The sequence below is a fragment of the Symphodus melops genome (assembly GCF_947650265.1).
Source record: "Symphodus melops genome assembly, chromosome: 11".
Taxonomy (NCBI): domain Eukaryota; kingdom Metazoa; phylum Chordata; class Actinopteri; order Labriformes; family Labridae; genus Symphodus; species Symphodus melops.
Genome location: NC_136701.1, coordinates 17,858,842 through 17,880,850, shown reverse-complemented (window position 1 = coordinate 17,880,850; position 22,009 = coordinate 17,858,842). Strand labels below are relative to the sequence as shown.

General features: G+C 38.8%; 1 protein-coding gene across 2 annotated transcripts in view; it reads right to left on the bottom strand.

Annotated features, from left to right (window-relative positions):
- fstl4 (follistatin-like 4) overlaps positions 1–22,009 on the bottom strand; it is a 169,270-nt gene that overhangs the window by 5,260 nt on the left and 142,001 nt on the right. For both annotated transcript variants that reach the window (XM_079356394.1, XM_079356395.1), the window contains exons 8-14: positions 19,804–19,924; positions 17,025–17,186; positions 13,212–13,346; positions 12,521–12,547; positions 11,091–11,209; positions 9,823–9,972; positions 4,210–4,317 (exon numbers count right to left, since the gene is read on the bottom strand). In XM_079356394.1, the coding sequence (XP_079212520.1) occupies positions 4,210–4,317; positions 9,823–9,972; positions 11,091–11,209; positions 12,521–12,547; positions 13,212–13,346; positions 17,025–17,186; positions 19,804–19,924 (822 nt within the window). The remainder of the gene's footprint in view (positions 1–4,209; positions 4,318–9,822; positions 9,973–11,090; positions 11,210–12,520; positions 12,548–13,211; positions 13,347–17,024; positions 17,187–19,803; positions 19,925–22,009) is intronic.

Genomic DNA, 22,009 nt, shown 5'->3' with positions numbered 1-22,009 from the left:
TACTTCACAAGATAGCTGACATCCAATGACATGATGCATGTCTGTTTATCTGTTTCATGTATTATTCTGGAGAGTTACTGTAACAGTCGTAATGCAACAAAAACTATTGGAGGCGGCCACAGCTCAGTCTGCATGGACTGGAAGTCTGGTAGCTGCAGAGGAGCCAAACACCTGTCCAAGTACTGTCACCATGCCTTTGAGCATGTCACTGAACCCGTAACAGCTCTGGTGTGCTCCCTGTGTAGCAGCCCCACTTTGACATCTGTCCATTAATGAATGGCCACAGGTCCTGTTTGTATATGTGTGAGAAGCATGACTCTCCATAACAAAGTGTAAAAGTTGAATTTCTCTCAGGGTTTAATAAAGTGTGTCAAATGAAGAAAATAAAATCTGTTAATTGGTTTCACAGTGTAAGAAGATGGTAAACTGTTTTCAGTTTAAAAAAATACAATATACATTATCCTTAAACGTCTAACTGGTTTAAAAAGAAAACCAGATGAATCTGCAGAGAAAAACTTGCCAGGTTGAGAAACTTGGAGCTGAGAGACAGGACCATAAAACCATAAAACAGAAAAGACCAAATGAATTAGAAAAAAGAGGCTTTATGATGAAAGACCTTCATTGTGAAAGGTTTAAAAGACAAAACTGTAATGGACAAAGATGATTCTGCCAACCTTCACTGAATGGGATATTTCCTGTGGTGACAAAATTGCTGTGGTAATAGTGATTTAATTTATGATAATACTAATCATTTTTAAACATCTATTTGGTAATTCTCATAAAGAGATAAATGGGGAGAAAACAGATGGGAATATCTCTGTGTGCACAGAGAAAAACAAAGTGCCCACGAGTAAAATGTCTTCTTGGCACGTAGACGCAGAGCGGACTGACAGTCTGAAAGGCCATGTCTCTCACTGCCCGCCAGAGAATCCACCATTTGTCTTCCCTAATGAATTGACAATCACACTCCCTCGGATGTTTACACAGAGATATTGAGCCATCCTAAAACTTGGCTGTTTTAAATTACCACACACACACACACACACACACACACACACACACACACCTACACACACACACACACACACACACACTCTTACACACATTCCCACAATCCCACAAGCACGTTAACACATCCTGAGCGTACACATTAGCATGCAAACACACACAGACCTGCACCCATACACATATATGATCCGCTGAAGCAAAGCGCTGCCTCTGGTAGTGACAGGCTGCTGCTGAACAGGTCAATTACTTTCAGTCCAAATGATAACGACATTATCAGACCGTTTATTTGTGGTGTGATTCATGTGGGCTCTAATCCATTATGCATTTTCCCTGCAATTGCATTTTTGAGGGATCCATGCCCTGTTCTCTAATTTTTCATTACTCCTCAACCGCTGCAGAGATAGGAGGAAATGAATAAAATGAAAAACATAAAAAAAGTGCTTTTCTGCAGTTCAGGCAGCACCCACAAAGAGAGCTGTGTTACACAAAGCTGCTCCATGAACTCTGTTTAAAATGACATAAGTGGAGAATTGTTTTGTCAGTGAAAAAAAGATGATTCTTCACTGAATTTTCTGCTTTATGTGACAGTAAAAGTCTCATAGAAGTTTAAAAAATACTCCAGCAGAGACCCAGAGCATGCAATGTACTGTCACAAATACACAGACATAAATCCCCCGCCAGCACACCTACACTCAGTAAAGGAAGGCTGTATAAAGAGGGAATTGTATGCACACGCACACACACAAACCACTTATCCATATAGAATATAAACCTGTAGAATGTCTGACTTAATTGTTTGTTGCCAGAACATAGAAAAGACCTTAATATATAAATAATCCATCCTGCAATCAGTTAAATGTCTACTTTTTTAAATCTGGCATGGTTGAAAGAACAACTTAAAGAATGAAGAGTATTTTTAAAAGCTCCATAAACACGTATTAATGGTTACATTTATCTAAAGCCTTAGAAAATATGGCTTGAAATGATAAATAGGCATTTATGGTATTTAAACTGAAAGTCTCCAAATGCATTCAGAAAGGTGTAAGTGTGAAATCATTGTTCATAAATACTACGCAAGCTTGTTTAAAATGACTGTGGAGGTGTGGATTGAAAGATCATGTATGGTTGAAATCTTTTATTTTGAAGGACATCTGATATGTTAATGCTGACAATAACTGTATGTATAGCTAGAGAGATGGATAGATCAAAATCGATGTAATCTGACCTAGCTATTGCAACTATCAATAATTATGAGCCATGGATGCTTTTGCTCAGTGTAAATAGCTAAGTAGCTGCCATGTGTTTTTGCAGTGATTGGTTTATGTAATCCACTGTATAATAATCACAATAGATCACGAAAAACTCTATTTCAAACTTGACAGAAAAAGTTCATAGAAACTTCAACAATTTTACAAGTTTAATTTCAGATTGACAAAATAAGGTCCAATCAGTAATCAGTGCAGACTATTATGGAAGCAGGATCTAAATTACTTAGTTCAAAGGATTTTGTGGACTCTAATTTCCAAAGTCAATGTCTTTTAAACCTCTAGTGTTTAAAACAACGAGGCAAACAACACTAGCAAATGTATGCAATGAGTTTATACACTCAAAGAACCTGTAAAGAAAGAAACATACATTTGAGAGCCTCCATCCCTGCACTCTGTTTAATCAATAGACCCAGCACCATTATCATCAGTGAGAGCTGAAAACAACATCTCACTTGATTGTAAAGGGATCTTTCCCTCCAATGGGACACAGCAGAACAATAAACATGTTTGTGTCTATTACAGAGATTACAGTGGGATCCCTTGGTGGTGTTACTCAAGGCAGTGCTGAGACAAAAACACACACATAAATACTGTCCCTTTAAAACAGCATCATACCTCTCTCATGGGCACCAGATTGGTTCCTCCACTCTCCTCCCCTTCACCTCCTCAACCCTGCATCCTCCCCACCCTCTCCTCTCCTCACCCAATCCCCTGTGGTGGATTAAATACAACCACACCTGTGATCATTTCTCATTTGTGATGCCTCCAAACCCAGTGGTCTAAAGGGACACCAGGCACCAGCAGACTACGCTGCAGCTGTGAATTGCTGTTTTGCTGGCTCGGTAAATGCGCTAAAGCATTTATAAATTAGATGTTGTCAGATAAATACTTATCATGTAGAAAAGGGACGGAGGTACACTAAGGAGCTCAATTAGTTATGATGTGCTGTTTTCCTCGCATGTTTAACTTTGTACTGCTTATATAGATTATACTCTTCCAGGATTCACTCATCAGAGTTTACATGTACACAAACGGTAAAGGTCTGTGAAGGGCAGTTTAAAATACCACAATAATACAGATGAACAGTTTTGTTCTCGCTGCCTTAGGCTTGTTTTTATGCATATTATCAACAGCTTTAAACAAAATCATGACCGCGAGATAAACTTCCCTGGGTAGGGTTTTTTCTGGTGGATGTGCCAGTTATGCCTTATAGAGAAAAAGAAGAGATGACAGAAAAAATACAAATAAAATAAGTTTCTGTAAAAGTAACAAAGAAACAGCTCAGAAATGGTCAGTTTCTGAGCTCAGTTCTGTTGTACAGCTTCAGGGCCTGTGTCCATTGACGCCACACAAAACCAATGAAGTTCAGCGTTTTTTAACCATGAGCCTTTATGGCGTCAAATGTTGATTGCTCTCAGTGGAAAATAGTTTTTTACTTTTGTAGATACTTTTGTAGCAATGCTACACTTGTTACCTTCACTTCTTCTGTAACGACCAATCAAAATCAAAAAGTGGCAAGACATCTGATATCAGTTTTGTAAACAAGAATGGCAGAAGAGAAACTATTCTGACTCGTCTTTTCAAGGTTTCTATTTCAAGATCTAGTCGGCTTCTGATAACAGAAGAGGATTCCTTTACATGTTTTCTTGGTGATTTCCTTGAATAAAACAAAATATCAAGCATACAGAGATTTCTAAAATAGACCTCGCGGATACTTCTGAGGTAAGCATAAGTTAACTTTCATAACCTAACAACAACAAATACAGATGAAAAGCGCTCTGAAAGTGTGGTTGTGAGCGGTGCCAGTGCACACTGTTAATGGACAGAGACCATACTTGTCTCTGAAGAGGAACCACTGCAATGAAATACAAAGAATCCAAACTAATATGCAACCCAAGAAACCATTTCATCGTAAAATACCAAACACACTCACCTGAAGTGTTGGGTGTGTTCTGTCCATATCCCCCCATGTTAGCACCCACACCTGGTCATGTGACTTGTCATAGAGCATCTTTACTGGAAAAGGATCTGTTGCTACTGCCTAAAACAGTCGAAGAAAGTAGAGAAAAGATCATCGTTAATGTCATATAGCTTACTATTTAGTGTTTTATCCATGGTGCTGAAACATTACAAAAGAACAAGTTAGTGTAGAAGAAAAAGGTCAAATATTGTCCTATTGTTAGCATTCTACCTTTAAGACATTGAAATAGACAGCCATTAGCTAGCAAGTTATTTTACAAATGAACCAGAGGGAAACTAATGTATGTGCAACAATCACAATAAACCTATTTGAATGTATCAAAAAAACACAACAACAACAAGAACAATCACAAACATCAGAAAATTAATCATTTATCTTTTCAGCCATCTATTTTAGTCTCATTAATTCAATATTAGTCAGGCTATGGACTTTGACTTTGACTTTTTTATTTATTGTCCCCGAGGGGAAATTCTTTTCCACAGAGTGTACAGTTTTAAGGGCAGCACGCCGACCTGAATTATAAAAACTGTACCTGTATATCAAGGACTGGAAACAGGAAAACAAATGATTTAGTCCTGGTTGGTCAACCAGGTTGGTAATGCCCCCTTATTCTTTACACATTTATCAATCATATATGTAAACTTATCAATAGGTCAAGTCGGCAGTGGACGTTTCTCAAAACACATTCCTTTTCTATCCTCATGTCTGGGTACAAGTGTGTTGCAACTTTTAATATTTGAATTTGTCCATTTGAATTTTGTTTGCTTTTTCGGGGTTTTGCTGCTTGGCCATAACCCAAATAATTGTTTATTACATGCCAAAATGGATAGAGTTGGAGAGGTTGCAGTGATATCTGACTCCCATCAGTTGAAAGCACAGAAATAATATGTGCTGTGACGGTGAAAGGCAGAGGAGAAAGAAGAGATCAGTCGGAGAGTGAAAAGAGAGATATGGGGGTGGGGTGTACTCAACCTCAGGCGTGCTGCAATGTCAACAACAAAGAATAACACAATCCATTACCCTGCTTCTGGCTGGCTGGACAGGGAGCTGCTGACACCCTCACCAGTGGAGCGAGACCACAGGCTCTGTGTTCAGTAATGGGAGGTCCAGCCCTCTGCTCTGCACTGGTCAGCCAAGTGCCAGCTCAGCATGTGTGTTTGTACAGTATGTGGAGACTGCAAGTGTGAGTTTGTCTTCGTGTGAGTTTAGATTTCTACATGATGGGAGCAGAGATACAGTAAAGCTAAGGTCAGGCTTCATTGCAGCCGACTAGGAGCCAATAGAATTGATTTTTTGTTTTTAACTCTGGAACTGTTGGAATTCAGGAAAGGTAATGTTATGTTAATATATACATTTGAGGTCAAGATTAGAAATTAAGCTATAAATTAAATTATAGCTATAATAAGGTGTGATTTTAGACCCATTTGCAAAACTACCTTTCAGAAGAAACTTCTGTTTTGATTGACCAACAGATATAAAAAGCTCCAGCTATTGCATTTGAACGTAAAATCCAAAATAGTTAGATTTACCATTATTACATATAGAATTCAAAATTCAGGTAAGAGGGTATAAAGCTGAAACCTTATAATATTTATCACCAAAATGTAATTGTAAATACACATAAGCCGGGGCTTCAGTGGCACCAGTTGCCCCTTGAGGAGGCTATTGTGTTTAAAGTTGGCGGCCCAGGTTCAAATCCGACCTGTATAGCTCCTTTTCAGTCTGTTATTTACTGCTCTCTCCTCCTCTTCTCTGACTCCACTGTCTAAGAAACTCCTGTCGCTCAAAAAAAGGCTTAAAGAACCTCAAATGAATTTAAAATTAAATTAAATTAAAAATAAAGAAAATAAATACATTTAAAAATACAAATAAGCCACTCTTATCATTCAATCAACTAATATGTAATTTAACTCCATGGAACTTACCCTGTTTTCAATTCAATTTAATTCAATTGATTAATTAATTAGCTGATGTGCAGATTGTCTTCAGAGCCAAAGGAGGCTTATGCGTGCCAGTCTAGGTTAGATCCTTTTGTTGGAAAAGATGACAAAGGTGTAATATCTCTGGGCGCAACAACTTTCAAATCCATGAAAGCCTTAATCTTTGCACTTTTGTCTTTGTAATTTTCTCTTAATAGTTTAGGCCTTTTAATCTTTTGTCTGCTGAAGATCATGACTTGCAATCCAAGTATGACTGAAGAAAAATAAACTGGCTGAATTTAACAACGGTAAGTGTCTTACTATCTTTTATTCAGACATAGTGCTTGGAAATGCCCTAGTAGACCTTTCTTTTGATCACTGGGTTTGGTGGCCTCTCATGGGAATATAATGCAGCTTTCTGACTTCATCACTTAAGAAAAAACAACTATTTTTTTATTTTGTTCTTTCCTTCTGCCAGGTGTAAAAGTACATTGCATTGCAGCCTGCCATCTTCCCTTTTTTTTTCTAAAGGCCATTGTTGAAAGGCAACTACAAATGTCTTAGAAGAACCAAAAGCTTTGAGCTGAAAAAGAAAGGAAAAGGGAAGGATGCATTAACCCCCTGCTCCCAGAGGCCAGGCAGGCTCTATGAGCGAGAGAGAGAGAGAGAGAGAGAGAGAGACAGAGAGAGAGAGACAGAGAGAGAGAGAAACAGAGAGAGAAACGGAGAGAGAGAGAGAGAGCGATATGAAAAGTATTTAAACAGTTTTTGAATAAGAATGAGCAAAAAAGGAAGACTACACTTTTGTGGTCTTTAGTAGTGGTTGGCAATATGATAAAAAAAAAAAAACATCTCACGATTTCTTTATGGCAGAATCACAATTATCTACAAGGTACTGACCAGTTTAACCACTTATTTCCCTCAACAATGTTTTTAAGTGCACAAAAAAAACTGTGCTGGTGCGTTTAGTCTATTTGAAAACAATGTCTTTGTTTTCAGTCACAATCTTCTGGTCAATACATGTTAATAAAATATTTGCGGATAGCTTGCACCATGTACATTTTGAGCATTTTCTGCACCAATGTAAAGATTATGATTTAGTATAGTGTGTTTTCTTTTGTGTGGCTTTGATTTTATTTTTAGAGTTCATTTGGTGCATTTTCACACAGTGATGGAATCATTTAAAAAAAATGTGGAGATTACATGTTCTATTGCTCTTTTGTAGCCCCAGAGAATTCCTACAGTGCAGCTTTATAGAGGACGTAGCCTCTGTTCAAAGGATATGGTTTTTTTTATGACATCACTGGACTATCATTGGTCTTGTTTATAAACTGGCAAAAAAAATATAATCAGAGCAATCCAGACTGTGATTATTTTTTTTGTGGTCATAGTAAGTTTGACTGGATCTTGAGATTTATGTGGACAGACAGTCGCCATGGTTACTCACTCTCACCTGCACACTGATGGAGGGGAAAAGGAGCTGTTGACTGACATCACTTCAAGCGGCATGCATGAGTGTATTGTACAAATTATTTTTCTTCGCAACCAAGGCTCCAACTTCACCGATATCATCTCCTCTCTCCATTTTATTTTCTCGTTTCATTCTTGATTCGGTTATCACAACAGATGAGTTATGAGTGGAGCAGCTTGTTAGTTACTTATAAAGACCAAGAGAGAGCAGAAAACAACAGCAGGTAAAACAACAGAGTTGTATCTCCCATTGTTGATTGTAAATCTGAATCTGTTCTGTTTAATTCTCAGCGGACTGTTAATGACGTCTCTTGGGTCGTTAAAAAGGTTTGTTGTCGCTAACCAAAGCGCAAACCTTAACACTGCAAACATCTCAGTCAGTTCCCTATAAATGTGATGGATTTATTTTTTACATACTAACTCTTATATTTTATTTTGATTTCAGCCATAAATCCAGCTCACTTGCCAGGTAAAATTGGAAGGGAGATGCGTCTGTGTAGGGGGCATAGAACCGTATCAGATTGAATAAACGATCCCTCTGCTCAACATTTGTAATCTTTCACAATCTAAAACCATCTTATCACCCACCTCTAGTTGTGAGAACATCTTATGTGCCAGATCAAATCGGTTTCTTTTATTTCTTTAAATCCCATTATTACTGTATTTTCTCGAAAGTAATCTAATTTAAAGTAATAAGTATAGACTGTACTGTTTTGAGTCTGTTAAAATAGGTTGGGGTAATTCAGTAAACTGATTTTTTAGACTTGTTTCAGTGTGCATTATTATCTGGCCTTCAGTTTCCTTTTACTTTAAACTGACAACAAGGTCAAGTTGGTGAGGTTTAAAATGACTTTTCTACCCGCTCACTGTCTCATTCTCTCGACTTTCACTTGTGTCCCTTCTCCTCACCCGCCTCCTTTTCCTCCTTGAGTTAGGCCCATTTCCTCTCATCCTGAGCTCACGGTATAAATGATGTTGACCCTGGGTAGAACCCCTGAGGGATTCAGTCTCTAAACAGCCGTTACAGCCAAGATGAATGGAGAGTCAGCCAGCACCCACCTGGGCACCATATTGTTTCTAGCGCTTGAGGTGTTTTGATTTATTTTACCTTGCATGTGGTCTTCTTACGTTGCTGCTGTATACGACACAACTTAACCACGCTGGTATAACCTGGATGTACTAAACACCCCTAATATTAGTGATGATTTCTGACATGCATCCAAATGTTGGCTGCATACATTTAATTAAATTCAGTTGTCTTCATTTTGTAAGTGATTCAAGTTTAATGAATCAAGCTTTTTTTTTTTTTACCACTAAAGCTCATTCCCAACTACACTGGTTAGCTTAGTAAGCCTGCACAACTATAAGTCAGATTTTATATTGAATATATGTTTTACCATCATTAATCATGACACGTACGGTACCAACAACAGGTGAAACCATTTAATCTTGAACAAATTGTTTGGCCAAAACTTCAAGAGAGCGAACTTTTCAAATCCATCAGAGACTCAAACAAAGCCAGGCAGGTCACCCGAAACTCTGATAAAGTAACATCCAGGTTCCAGCAGTAAGGCTTGGTGCGGGCAAATATGAGAAGTTTACCAACAAAAGGTTTTTTTTTGCCGATTGTTGTTTATGATATGAGTTTTGCCAATTGATGTATTTTGCCAACCTGTTTCTACCTGCAGAGAGATGTCCCAGTGTGCTGAAATAATTCCTCAACACATTCTCATTTTCACTGCGATGGAAAAGCTGCATGTGAAGCCCTGGGGTTTGATAGGAGAGGGGTTCTGCAACACTGACTGATTGGGATGAACAAAACTCACCCAGGTATAAATCAAAATAAAGGATCTGTATTATTTGAGAGCATACAGACAACTGGATCGATCAATCAAACATCTCTAAGAGAAAAAAAAAAACCCCTAAAGATTGAACTCACTTCACAGCGGAATCAAAAAAAAGAAAACTTGAACTTTTCCTCAAATCTCTTGAAAGTGAACTTTCTCCTTGAACATTATTCTGATTGATGAACTTTAGTTCAAAATATATCGATATGCAAAATGTTTCTTCAGAAGCCGTATAATGTCAGTCACTAACTCAAAGATGAATACTGTCAGTGATGTTCTAAAACTACACTTTGATGTTTCCCAACAGGCCTCACACCGGCTCCACCCACCTGCACCACCTTCTGCGCCTGGATATCGACAACCAGCAGTCGGCTCAGGAGGGGCTGTGTCACGTAGATGTACTTTTCTCTGATGTTGACTGCTGAGGACCACACGCAGTGCTGAGGTGACACCCCCTCACCTTTAGGGCACATCTCCTCCTGCGAAGAAACCCACAGAGAACAGAGAGGATTATGGGAGGAGAAGGAGTGAGGGGAGAAGAAGGAGGGAGGATAAGGTTGGCACGACTCCCTGGTGTGTCATACTGTAGGAAAGCAGTGGGATGCATTTCTCACCAGTAATAACTCTAAAGTTTAGGAGTCATTGTGATGATGGGAATATAAACCTTTTTTTCTTTTTTGTTAAATCTTGTCAAATAATACTTCATTGCAACTGTAAATAAAAACAAGCAGAATGAGATTTTTTAATGTTGGCTCATCTAATATATATATATATATATATATATATATATATATATATATATATATATATATTTTAAAGACCATTCAGGGACAATTGTGCGTTTAACAGACTGGATTTTTTTTTCATCAGTTTGACATGAAGTATCAACAAATTCAAAAAACACTTCTTACCCACGTGTCATGCCACCCCCTAAGGCCCTGCTCGCTGTCTTTGCTGACGGGACGTTTGTGCACTTACTCGCTCTTACACACACACAAACACAAAAGGTTGTGTTTCAAGTCTTCCCACCTCCTCTCCACCTCCCCAAAGCAGAGAAAGTGCTGTTTACAGCAGGAACCGGCTAACACATGGCTTATTGAGTTTGTATTGATCTCTAATACAATTACAGGGTCCTGTAAAACCCAAATCCCTCAGAAGAAACAAGCAACTTTTACCATCCAAAGCCCATTCCTCTGAGAGAGGGATGTTCTCCAGTGGATTAAAAGCCTCAGGGTCTCTGGGATAAACTACGGACAGTCCACTGGTGAGAGAGCTGTTGACTAATAGACATGAGTAATCCCATTACAACAAGTGAGGAGAAGAGCCCACACTGACAACAGAGAGGGGAGGGAATAAGGAAGGATGGTCATCATTTAGCCCTCGAACACTCGAACTGAAGACAGACAGAAGATAACAAAGCGCTCTGTGATCTATTAAATGTCTGAGGCTGTGATTTTAATGATCCTAAAGATCTTGACTTCCACCTTTTATGGATAATATAAACACTTGGTATTATTATTTATTAGGACCAAATGAAGTATATTGTTTGTTTGAATTTGTTGCACAGCAAAACTTTATATTGAATCTATTGACTTACATAGGTAGCAACAATCCTCTCCGTCCGCTTCATGTGTCTGTGTATCTCACATTCACTGGGCTGCAGAACAGTGATGCCCTCATCAGAAAACACGTAGAACATGTTTCCCACACTCAAACCTGGAAGACAAGACAGGAAGACAGGAAAATATTGACTGACATTCTCGAAGGCAAACAACAGATACAAATTGCCGAAATGTCCCTCTCTTCATCTTTTCTGACATATGTGATGGGCACTTCACTTTCCCCGCTGGGCGAGAAACGGTAGGAATGCTGTTAGTATGTTATTACATTCGCATGGACAGCGTGTACTGTAGCTGACAGCCATTCTGACAATGCCTACAAAGGGCTCAGTCAGCAAAATGTTCTCCACATACTGTAGAAAGAGGGATCAAGTGAAAGGCTCCGTCTGTATGAGGAAACACTCCACATTTTGTCTGCGCTCTATGAACAGCTGCTGATGAGTTAGCAGGGATCACAGTGTGATGTTAAGATGAGTAACGAGCTGATAACGCTGTCAGGAACATCACATGTGCACAGATGATGAGTATGGGCTCATATACACACTAATGTATGCATAAAAAAGGGAATGCATGAAGAGGCAAATCAAACTTATTATGATTGATTTGTCAGGCTGTTAAGACATCATAGTTACACTTGTAACTATGCCTGTTATACACACTGTATAACAGGCTGTGATACACACTGTCAGGAAAACACACACACACACACATATACGTGGCAGGTGTATGAATAAACTAACTCATACCCTCCCAACGAGTTAAAATCAACCTTTGAGGGGTGATCAGCACTGACAAGATCCGTCTCTCAGACTGCTTCTTAAAGATAGTTTTTTGGGCTTTTTGTCCTATTAAATAGAACAGCTGAAGAGAGGCAGTGCTGAGAGGAGAGAGCAGGAGACAACATGCAGCAAAGGACCGACGTGGGATTCAAACCCACGGACTAAGTCTCTGTAAATGACACCCACAACAGAACTGCTAAGATATCGTTGACCCAGGTTTCTTAGACTAAAATCTAAACCATTCAGCCTTTTTATGGACGTGTGGTAAAAGTGGTTCCCACATCCAGTGTTGTGCGAAATCCATACCAAAAAGATGGTATGGATTTCTTAAAAAAAAAACAACAACACAGAAAACCACTAAGTTGTTCTCTGCCCAACAATACTTCTGGTCTTATTTGGAAATGCAAGTAGTTCCTTCTAGTGTGTAAATGTTTCCTCCCCAGGTGATCTGAAAAACAGATTAAAAACCACACCAGCTAAAGGAAGAAACACCTTGGGCGTGCAGGAGGGAAGCAGGATTTGAAGTTCACTTTTGCTCGACAGAAAACAACTTTAAGGATTCTTCTGGGCAGCTCAGCACCCGTGCTCTTTAATTTACAAAATCTTTTTTAATAAGTGTAATGGATTACCTTCTTCTCTCCACAAAATGTTTGCAACTGCCGAGTCAGCCAACGAGCAATAGGAAGAGGGGGAGAAAAAGAGAGGGATAACAATTAATTATCTGCAGAAAAATAAGACATACATCTTCCAAGATAACAGAGTAGGTGATTTCTCAGATGCCATTGTGAACAAAACACATCTGACAGCTACAAAATGTTCTCCACCGTCTTTGACAGGATCATATTTCCTCTTAAATCAAGAGATCCCACTTGCCTTGAGGAAGGACAAGTCATCGATTATTCTGTTTAAAATCCAGTGGCCTGATATTCTCTTTCTCTGTACAGATGATTAAGTCATCAAAATGACGCAATCTCACGAAAGAGCAGATATCAAAGAAGCATAAAATATGTGATTAGATTGTTTAAGCTTTGAAATGTAATGAGCTCGCCACAGATATTTAAGCAGAGCCTCTTTTTTTACCACACACAGTCAAAAGAGCGCATAGAAAGACTCACTTAGTATTTACAGTAGAAAGGTTAGAAGTCTCTCTTCTTGATTGCCCTGTTCAGTAATATTTTACCAATGTTCATGTAAATGAAGATTGAGGACGCATGAAGATAAAGAAGATTTTAGCTAACAGAAAAATGTACATTTTTGATTTTATTTTTCATGAATGCATCGTTGCATTATTGCCTTCAAGTGTTGATCACTATTACTCACGAGTTTTCTTGGCGGAGTCTTCAACAAACAGTGAGGAGATGTCCTCGTCCACTCCCACCTCGTTCTTGGCGATGCAGGTGTAGGCTCCGGTGTCCTCGTACCGAACGCTGCCGATGAAGAGCTCACTCCCGTTTGCTACGAGAAGGGAGGACAAAAGAAATAAAATAAAGTGCAGTTTGATGATGCTGTTTTATTAGAAAAGAATATTACATACACTTGAGACAGCTAACTGAAGAGCTCATGCAATATACCAATTGTATTACTAATAAAAGCCCTTACAACAAGATGGTCCAGAGGGTTTGAGATTAATATAGACTTTAGGTAAACACAATATATTTAGACCAAGCTGACTTGCTGTAATCATCTTAGTAAGTATTCAACCGCAATGTCACTCAGAGGTGTCACTGATAAAAATAGACAAAGACAAATTCCACCAATGCACCAAGAAAAATTAGTCGTATATGTCAATGTAATGGCAGTGAATTCACAATGGTGATTCTGATCCTGAAAAGAGAAATATCAACTGCATGCACAACATCTTGACACATTCTGTCATAGTGTGTCAATGGATTGGGTCGGACAATTTAATTTATCTTCATCTTTCAGAAAGTTAACATTTGTTGCTGAAAACTTTTCAGCCCTGTAAAACTTCATGACAGACATTCTGCTTTTCCTCCAACATTATCATGAATGTGTCCCATTTCAAACATTGTACGGTGACATAGTCACTTTGTTTCACTGAGTGAAGTCTTGTTTCACACCTCTCTTCAGTACAAGGCTGCATTGTTTGCCTCGAGTGTCAGCGTTGATGTTAGCAGGAGGTGACAGGTGATGTTTAGACACAGAAGTCATGATCAGAGACGGACTCTCTTGATGTTCACTGTAGCATCGAGCTCTGTGATGTACAGCTGCACTCTGATCCTTCTTGTACTGTATGTAGCGGTACCATGAAGACACTTAACAGTGTGTGGGGAGCGCGCTGACGTGTGGTGCACTTTCAAGCCGAGTTGAATAAGAACATAAAAGCATGTTTGCATTCTATCTACAGCATCTTTGAACTTCAATAAAACATATTACATTCACACATTCAACCTCCCATCTCTCCATCCTTTCCTTCCTTAATCTACTTTCTACCTGCCTGTTTAACTTGAAGCTTTTATACTGTTGGTGTTTGCTCTCCAGCAGAATAAATATTTTACCAAACAGTAATACAGCATAGCCTGTTGTTCTCATTTCCTATGTTGGAAACCCTCCCTGCCATCTGATTCACGCCCACTGACTTGTGAAATAACAATTACAGAAGTTGATGTAAAGCTTTTCGCATTAGTGAAATGTCTTCTTGGATTGCGATAGTAATTCTCTTTTATCAGGGAAGAAGTGTGTAATGCTTTGAAGTGAAATCTGCCTTAAAGCAGCTTTCATAGAATTGGGACACCACTTTAATTAAGTCTAATTTGTAATTATGTTCTGATCAATTCTTATTGAAAACCATTGAATCAACTACTCATTTAATTAGCTTTTATATCTTCAATTTGCGATGATATAAATGACAGGAATGTTACGTGGTATTGGTTTAGTCTGAAATTAAGGCTGTAAGTTTTCCTAATTCCATCTCATGGGTGTATGAAAGGAATGATGGGTAATATACTCGGGGGTTGAGAGGTAATGGGGCCTTTTGCCTTAAGTGGCACAACTCCAATTCAATTTCGACTGTTAGATTCTATAATATTTATGCCTATATAAAGATTACTATTTGTCATCTTGTTGGCTATAAGGTAGGTGATGTGTCAGTGTTGTTTTTCACAGCTTGCATTCTCTGCCACAAATAGGGTAAAACAGCTTTGTAAGGCAAGATTTCAAAATGGTTCATCTAGCCCAGTGCTGCTGATCTAACCAGATATTTTATAAGAAAGAAGATTCATTTACCATCACTTGTGACTACCCCTTCACACCAATAGGTTTTTCTTTCTGTTGCAGGTTCCGGTTGAGGCGGGGTTGTAATCAGGAGGAGCTACACCTGACCGAGGCCCGGTGTAGTTAGTCCTCATCCATATATTCCTCCTCTCCAAACGTTCTCTCTCCTCTTGTTCTCACACTACGTGTGAACGTCACGCCTCAGCTGTTTCTTTTTTTGTTTTACTATTAATTGTATGATGTTGTTAACACATTTCGCTCTTATCCTTTGTTATACCTCGTTTTCAACTCTTACTTTTTTTTGCAGCCTAAGACCCGGATTATAACACACTGACCCGATAACTTTGGTCTTCCACATTAGTACACCACACACAAAAAACACTTGGAGTCTTTAGCTGTGGTGTCTGTTGTCTGGTTAAGTATTAATATGTTATGTGGATATATATATAAAAAAGTAATTATTCTTACTAAACACTTTGAAATACTAACAGCTCATTAATGCACGCTGCCCAACGTGCACAGAACATCTTTTATTGCAAGTTTACATTTTATTTAAAGCAGGTAGAAATGTAAGTCAATGAATCAACTGACACATCCTTCAGGTATCATCCTAAGCTAAAAAAAGTATAAAGCGTTATAGAGATTTAGTGATTTTTTGTCCTGAGCTATCATCACTACACTGATGCTAATGTTAGCCACATGTACAGCGATAGTCAACTAATTTGCAACTTCATGCAGGAAATGTACTGAGCCTTCTTCCCACAATGCATTCTGGTCCGACAAATGATCCATAATGTCGTCTGTCAAGTTAAAGCTTCAGCTATTAAGAGTATTGCTGCTTACCGAAGTAAACAACAGGGTTGAGCTCTACAACAGGCTGGAGAACAAGTTTCCATCCAGTCAGCAAAAAAAAAAAAAAAAAAAAAAGCTGCTTCCCTCTTTACTGTTCAACTGTGGCTCACAATCAATACTTCTCATCACCAACTGCCAGAATGTGTGGCTCAGATTTTACAGAACCAAAATATGAGGATAGAGGAAACACTTTTACGATGTCTTTATTATACTCCTGACATTACATATGAATTGTGGACGTGGAAATCGAATCGAAACCTCCTCTGTGCTCTGATCTCAGTTTGGAAGCATTGCTGAATTAAAAAGAAAATCTACACCACTTTTACACTCTGTTATTTCAATTTTCTTGGTATTTGGTAAAGGGAAAAAAAATACAAGTATAATTCCCGCTCCTTGCCATTGCTTGCATTAACTTGACAATCTGTAACCAATGACACTGCAGCGTTTATGTGCTGGTGAACCTTGCAAAACCTCCCATGTTTGAGTGTCTGAGGGTTGATAACAGGCTATTACCACAGGTAATGACCCACACACAGCCAATAAACTCTCCCTTAATGAGAACTGGGCCATAAAAAGGAAAGTAGTGCTCCATTCTGCTCTCTTGATATTGAGAGTGTCTTCTTAAAAGCAGACTAGATAAGTAGCTGCCAACTCTTGACACACAGTATATTACAGTTTATTTTCTCTACCTTAATCTCCTATTTCAGTCACTACTCAAGAATTAGAAGATTTATTTTGAAGACCGAAGGAAGTGAGTGCAATCTTGGTTTAATCTCCTTGGTTTGAAGTGTGAATTCATTAAAAGACAACTAAATATGTGTGCTAAGAAATGACCTTGCTCAGACTTTAATAATAAAGTTGGTTTGTGAGAGCTCAAGTTTTAAAGTAACACTTTTTTTCTTTGTCTACTCTCAGTTTCGGTGTTTTGTACGATTTCTGCAGTGTTGGAATAGTGCAGGACTCCTTGTATGTAACACTATTGCAATTGAAAAACACTGCACCAACAAGATGTGAAACAATATCTGCTACCCTTTAAACGCCCCTCACCTATAAGAGAGAGCTGTTTGGAGGATCTGGGCTGCAGGTCCATGCCGTTCTTCAGCCAGAGCAGTTTGGGATTTGGAATGCCATCGGCGTGGCAGTGGAGGCTGGCAGACACACCAGGCTCCTGGGCCTGCGTCTCTGGATAGACCAGGATCACTGGAGGGACTGGACGCACGAACACAAACAAAAGCAAAGACACAAACATGGAGAGAAGAGAGAGAAGCAAGTGAAAAAACATAATTACACAGTGTTTCATGGTAGACAGTAACTCCAGGGGGAATATAGCACAAACACCCACACACGCAGTGGGCTGAGAAGAATTTGTCTCACCCCAGCATGGAATATATTCACACATAACAAGAATCCAAGAGCTCTGGGGCTGCTTTATTACAGCTCGAGTCCTGCATGAAATAGATGTTGAGACGTATCTACCACTTACTAGCGCCTCCACGGAGCAGACGGCAAATGAATGTGAAGGAATCGAGGGGGGGGGAATGAAATATGAAGTAATAGTTTACATGAACAGGTAAGATGTCCTTTTCTAGTTGTGATGCTGGGCACTCTCTCAACCTCGAGGCCTACGCTAAATCCCCTCTTCTCCTGTTCAAACCTGTAACCTTTCCCCTTAACCTTTATGCAATATTAATGTTGCAGCTGTTGCTGGCTACTAGCTTATTTATGTAGTGGTATGATTTTTCCTCAATGTTTTCTCCTTTAAAAAGTTCACGCGATTTTTCGAGTCATCAGAAGCCGCATTTTAATAACTAGCAGTAGTCCAATGTGAAAGAGGTATTCACTCAAGTTAAATACTGATGCTCATATTTTCATTGAATATGTCTTTTATTTTGGTTTAGAAAGCTATTTCAGAACAAGTAATACTTCAAAACAAGCTATTTTTACAGAATGTAAAGAACTGATAAAACAAAAAAAAAACTAAATTAATTTTGAATTAACAAAAAAGAAATATGATCGCTCGCTGTCAAAACCCACTCTTCCAAAATACGTCAACTTGAAAAGATGGTTCACTTTTATCCTCTTTAAGTTTCTGTGATGTATTTGTGTCCCTGTTGATCTCTGTCATAGCACTTTTTTCAGACGGCCCTTTGCTTTCCCTTTCCTGTTTTCCTTTTTATTACAATGCATTCACTTCCCATAACAGTACACAAACATTATTGGTAACACAATAAGACCAGAACATTTTTAGCAGTACAACTATACCTTGCTGTTACTCGAGCTACAGTGACGTCTTCTCTTTCATCGGAATAAGAAGAGAAAGTGTATTATTCTGACACAACTCCATGCAGCCCATTCATTTAGTCTAATGTGTCACTTGGATCCCATCCATTTCACCCTTAACTCATCCATCCTATCTAATCGGATATACCTTAAAACCCTGACATAAACATTTGGTAATTGTACTCTCCTGATAACTCATCCCTCAGGAACCTATTCAGCCTCCATGACACCTCTCTAGCACCTGCTCACCAACTTTATTTAAAGGCCTTAATACAGACTAGAATTCATTTCTCCAGCGTGTGCTGTGCTGTTAAGAACGTACAGAAATCGGAGCTGAATGTTTGATTTGTTACGTTACAGGTAGGAGGGCTTTTAAACTTCTTCCTCCCTGGATTTCTTTGCAGAAAAGCCAAGTAATAATTCGTGAGTGTGAATGCAGGGGAGAGGAAGACCGTTATGAAGATGATTAATATGAGCAAGACAGTGCTTTGATAAGTTCAGCCTGCCAAAATCAGCATGAGTGGAGACTGTGTCTGCTGGTTCTCAGATAGCTTAAGTAGCTTTTATCCACTGCAGTGAACAAAGTGAGTACGCTCCTAGCGCCCATTAGACTTCAACCTCCTGTATGATGTAATTTAAATGAAAAGAAATTCACTCTGATGCTGTGTTAAAGACACTTGTTATCCTGTGAACTAACAAAACAACAACACATTTTATGGAAGCTTTTATGCTCACAGTAACTTAGTGTGTTGACGCAAAACAAAAGGCTAGCTTTATTATGAAGAGCTGAAAGAGAGAATTAATGATTCATTCATTATCAAAAGAAAATTAATGTTCAATTATAAAATAATTGTTTTAGCAAGCTAATGTCTTTTTGTTTTTAGTGGTTTGATTGGTTTGAGTGTGACTAAGTGTTTGTAAGTTTTCCATCCCTGGGTTTTCTAAAAACTGGAGGAAACTTTGCGGATTCACTTTGTACATTAATTACTTCTACACCACATAAACACTGAAGAGAATTGAAAGTTTTGATTGGGCCGTTGCTGCTGTTGGTTCTGACCTTAAAGAAAGAGATCACATTTAATTATTTGCTGCATGCCACTTGAATTTGTTCAAATTTATATTCTGTGGTTGTTTGGTTGACGCCTTCTTTTTCTCCCTCCTCCACAGGTATTCCTGAGCACTTTGTCATTACAAGAGATGTATCAAGAATTCACAACAGCTTTTGTGTTTTTTTGTTTTCAACAGCGAAAATGAAACCATTAATTGAACTCATCTTATTCTGAATATGTATGAGGAAACTTAAGCCTTTCTGAAAGGGTTTGGGGAGCAAAACAGATAAATAAAGTTTGGAGTAACAGTCAGGGGACAATGTCACACTCAGTGTAACCATCATGTTTCTAAACATGATGAGCACGTTGCCTGACAATTTTCACTGTAAGCAGGAAGGAAATGTTTTAAGAACAACCAGAAAACAAAACAAGCAGAACTGAAGCATCTTGTTCACACTTTTTCCACCACTGTATGAAAGAAATGAGATGCTACTGACCATTCACCTGCAGCACATGTGTCTGATAGAGGTCTTCATAGCCGTAGGCATGGCAACTGTAGTTCCCCATGTGTATGGTTGTCACCTTGGTAATATACAGGGAGCCATCATCCCCAAAGTCCTGTAACACACGGAAGATAGGGAAGAAGAAAGTTCAGTCAAGATAGAAAAGGAGGGAGTGGTGATGAAAAAAATCACGAGCGAGGAAGATAAGAATGGAAAAAAAGAAGAGAAGGAATAAGTGTGTGTGGAGGTGAGGGAATAGTGGTGAAGGATGGGGGGCAGGAAAGAGCCACAGGGAGTGAGGGAGAGAGAAAGGCAGCCTGATAGAATACATAGGGACGCTAGCAGAGGGGAGGCACACAACAGCAGGGAGTGATGAGAAAAGACAAGAGAGAAAAAAGAGTGATGTGAAAAGGAAGAGGGACCATGAATCAACGGTATCCCTGTTGAGCTGAAGCAGGCATTGGGGAATTTGAGCCTCTCACCCTCATCACGCTGCCTCAGCCTGATAAATGGCAAGGGTTAAAAATATAAAGCCCATTAGGTTGATGAATGGAGTGGGTTGTTGTTGGTGCAGCGTGCGACAGTCACCAGGGGGTTCCAGCCACAGCTTAGGGCGGATTAAGGCATTAAATAGTTTGCTGTCCCACCAAGTGGCAGAGCAGATGTCCTGATGCGGCTCAGTCGTGACATGGAAACCACAAACGGCTGCTTTCTTTCTCAGAGCTTAAGAAATCTATGTGACCTGATGGAGAGTGTCTTTGTTACTGGGGTGTTGGTGGGAGATAACTTTCATGGAAGTTTAAACAGCTTTTAATATTCCAAAAGTTAAGTTGGAGACACAATAACAAGAGCAAGGGGCACTTACAAATGACTTGTGATAAACCATGAGAGTGGTGCAGACAAAAGGGCATCGGGTCTCAATTGCACCTGCTGCTATTTGTCTGTTAAATTAGAGTTGAATTTTAATTTCTTGCCCATTACACACAGCACTTTCGCTTTTATCTAGATGCTGGGGCATCTCTGCTGGGCTTTACGTTTTATGTACCTAAGAACTTGATGTTTGGATTATTTATTAGTGTTTATGTATTTGTATGTCTCCGGCTGCAAACAAATTCCCCTGTAGGGACAATAAAGTTGTGTTTGACCTTTCACCTTTGAATCTTATATGTCAAACATGTGGTTATGAGTAAAAGTGATGTTTCCTATGAATTAGGGGCTTTCCTGTAGTTTTGTTGAGTTTTTTGTCAAATCACTAGTTATACTGAAGTATAATGTCCAGATGTCATGACTTATAACATTTGTTTCTGAGTAACTTGTACAGTATAAAAAGAGGGACCTTGGTAGTAATTTCACTTGGCATGCAGCTTTACAAAGCAAGTTCAAACCTGATTTATAATTTCTTTATTGATACCCTAATTTTATACACACTTAAATACATTATTTCTGGTGTAAATGTACAATTTCATAGTCTTTCCTGTCTTTTTTGCGCATAAGTTTTGCTTAAAAATAATTCAAAGCTTGTCTCATATTGACACGTGTCCCACATGGGTCTTTTCATAGACTGAGGTAAATTAAAGCCCGGGCTATTAACAGAAGTTGTATGGTAAGATCTTTCTCATATTTCTGACACTTCAACTTGTTTTGTGCTGCTGCAAATGTGACTGGAGCTAGAGGGCCTACGCAGTATTTGTGTTTGTTGTCTAGGTCATAAGGTGTAGAAAAGCTTCAGAGACAGATTGTCTGGTAAAAACATTTAGCGATGAAGTTCAGCTTTTTTCTTTTTAAACCAGGTTGAATTATACACTAGTATGGTGGAAAGACTGGTGGATAAATTATGCCTTAAGATGGCCAGCAGCAATGTTAAAATCAATAACATTGAAGTCCCTCAATGAAGTTTTGCTTTTTAAGATGCAAATTACAAAGTCTCCTCTGACCTATTCTCAAACACTGATTCTCATAGCTTTTCTGTAGCGCTCAATAATACTGATGCAATAAACATCAGCTTGCATGCACTTCTAAGCCTCATTCACTTTGTTATGTGAGGAGCTAAAAAAACAGAGCTTTCCAGTTATTGTTTTTCATAAAGGAAATATACATTATTCATTTAATTTCTGAATGAGTTAGATTCCAATCCCACGCTGTCAACGACTACATCCCTAAAGGACAGTTTCAGCAGCAGCACAAGTATTCAGCAGATTGT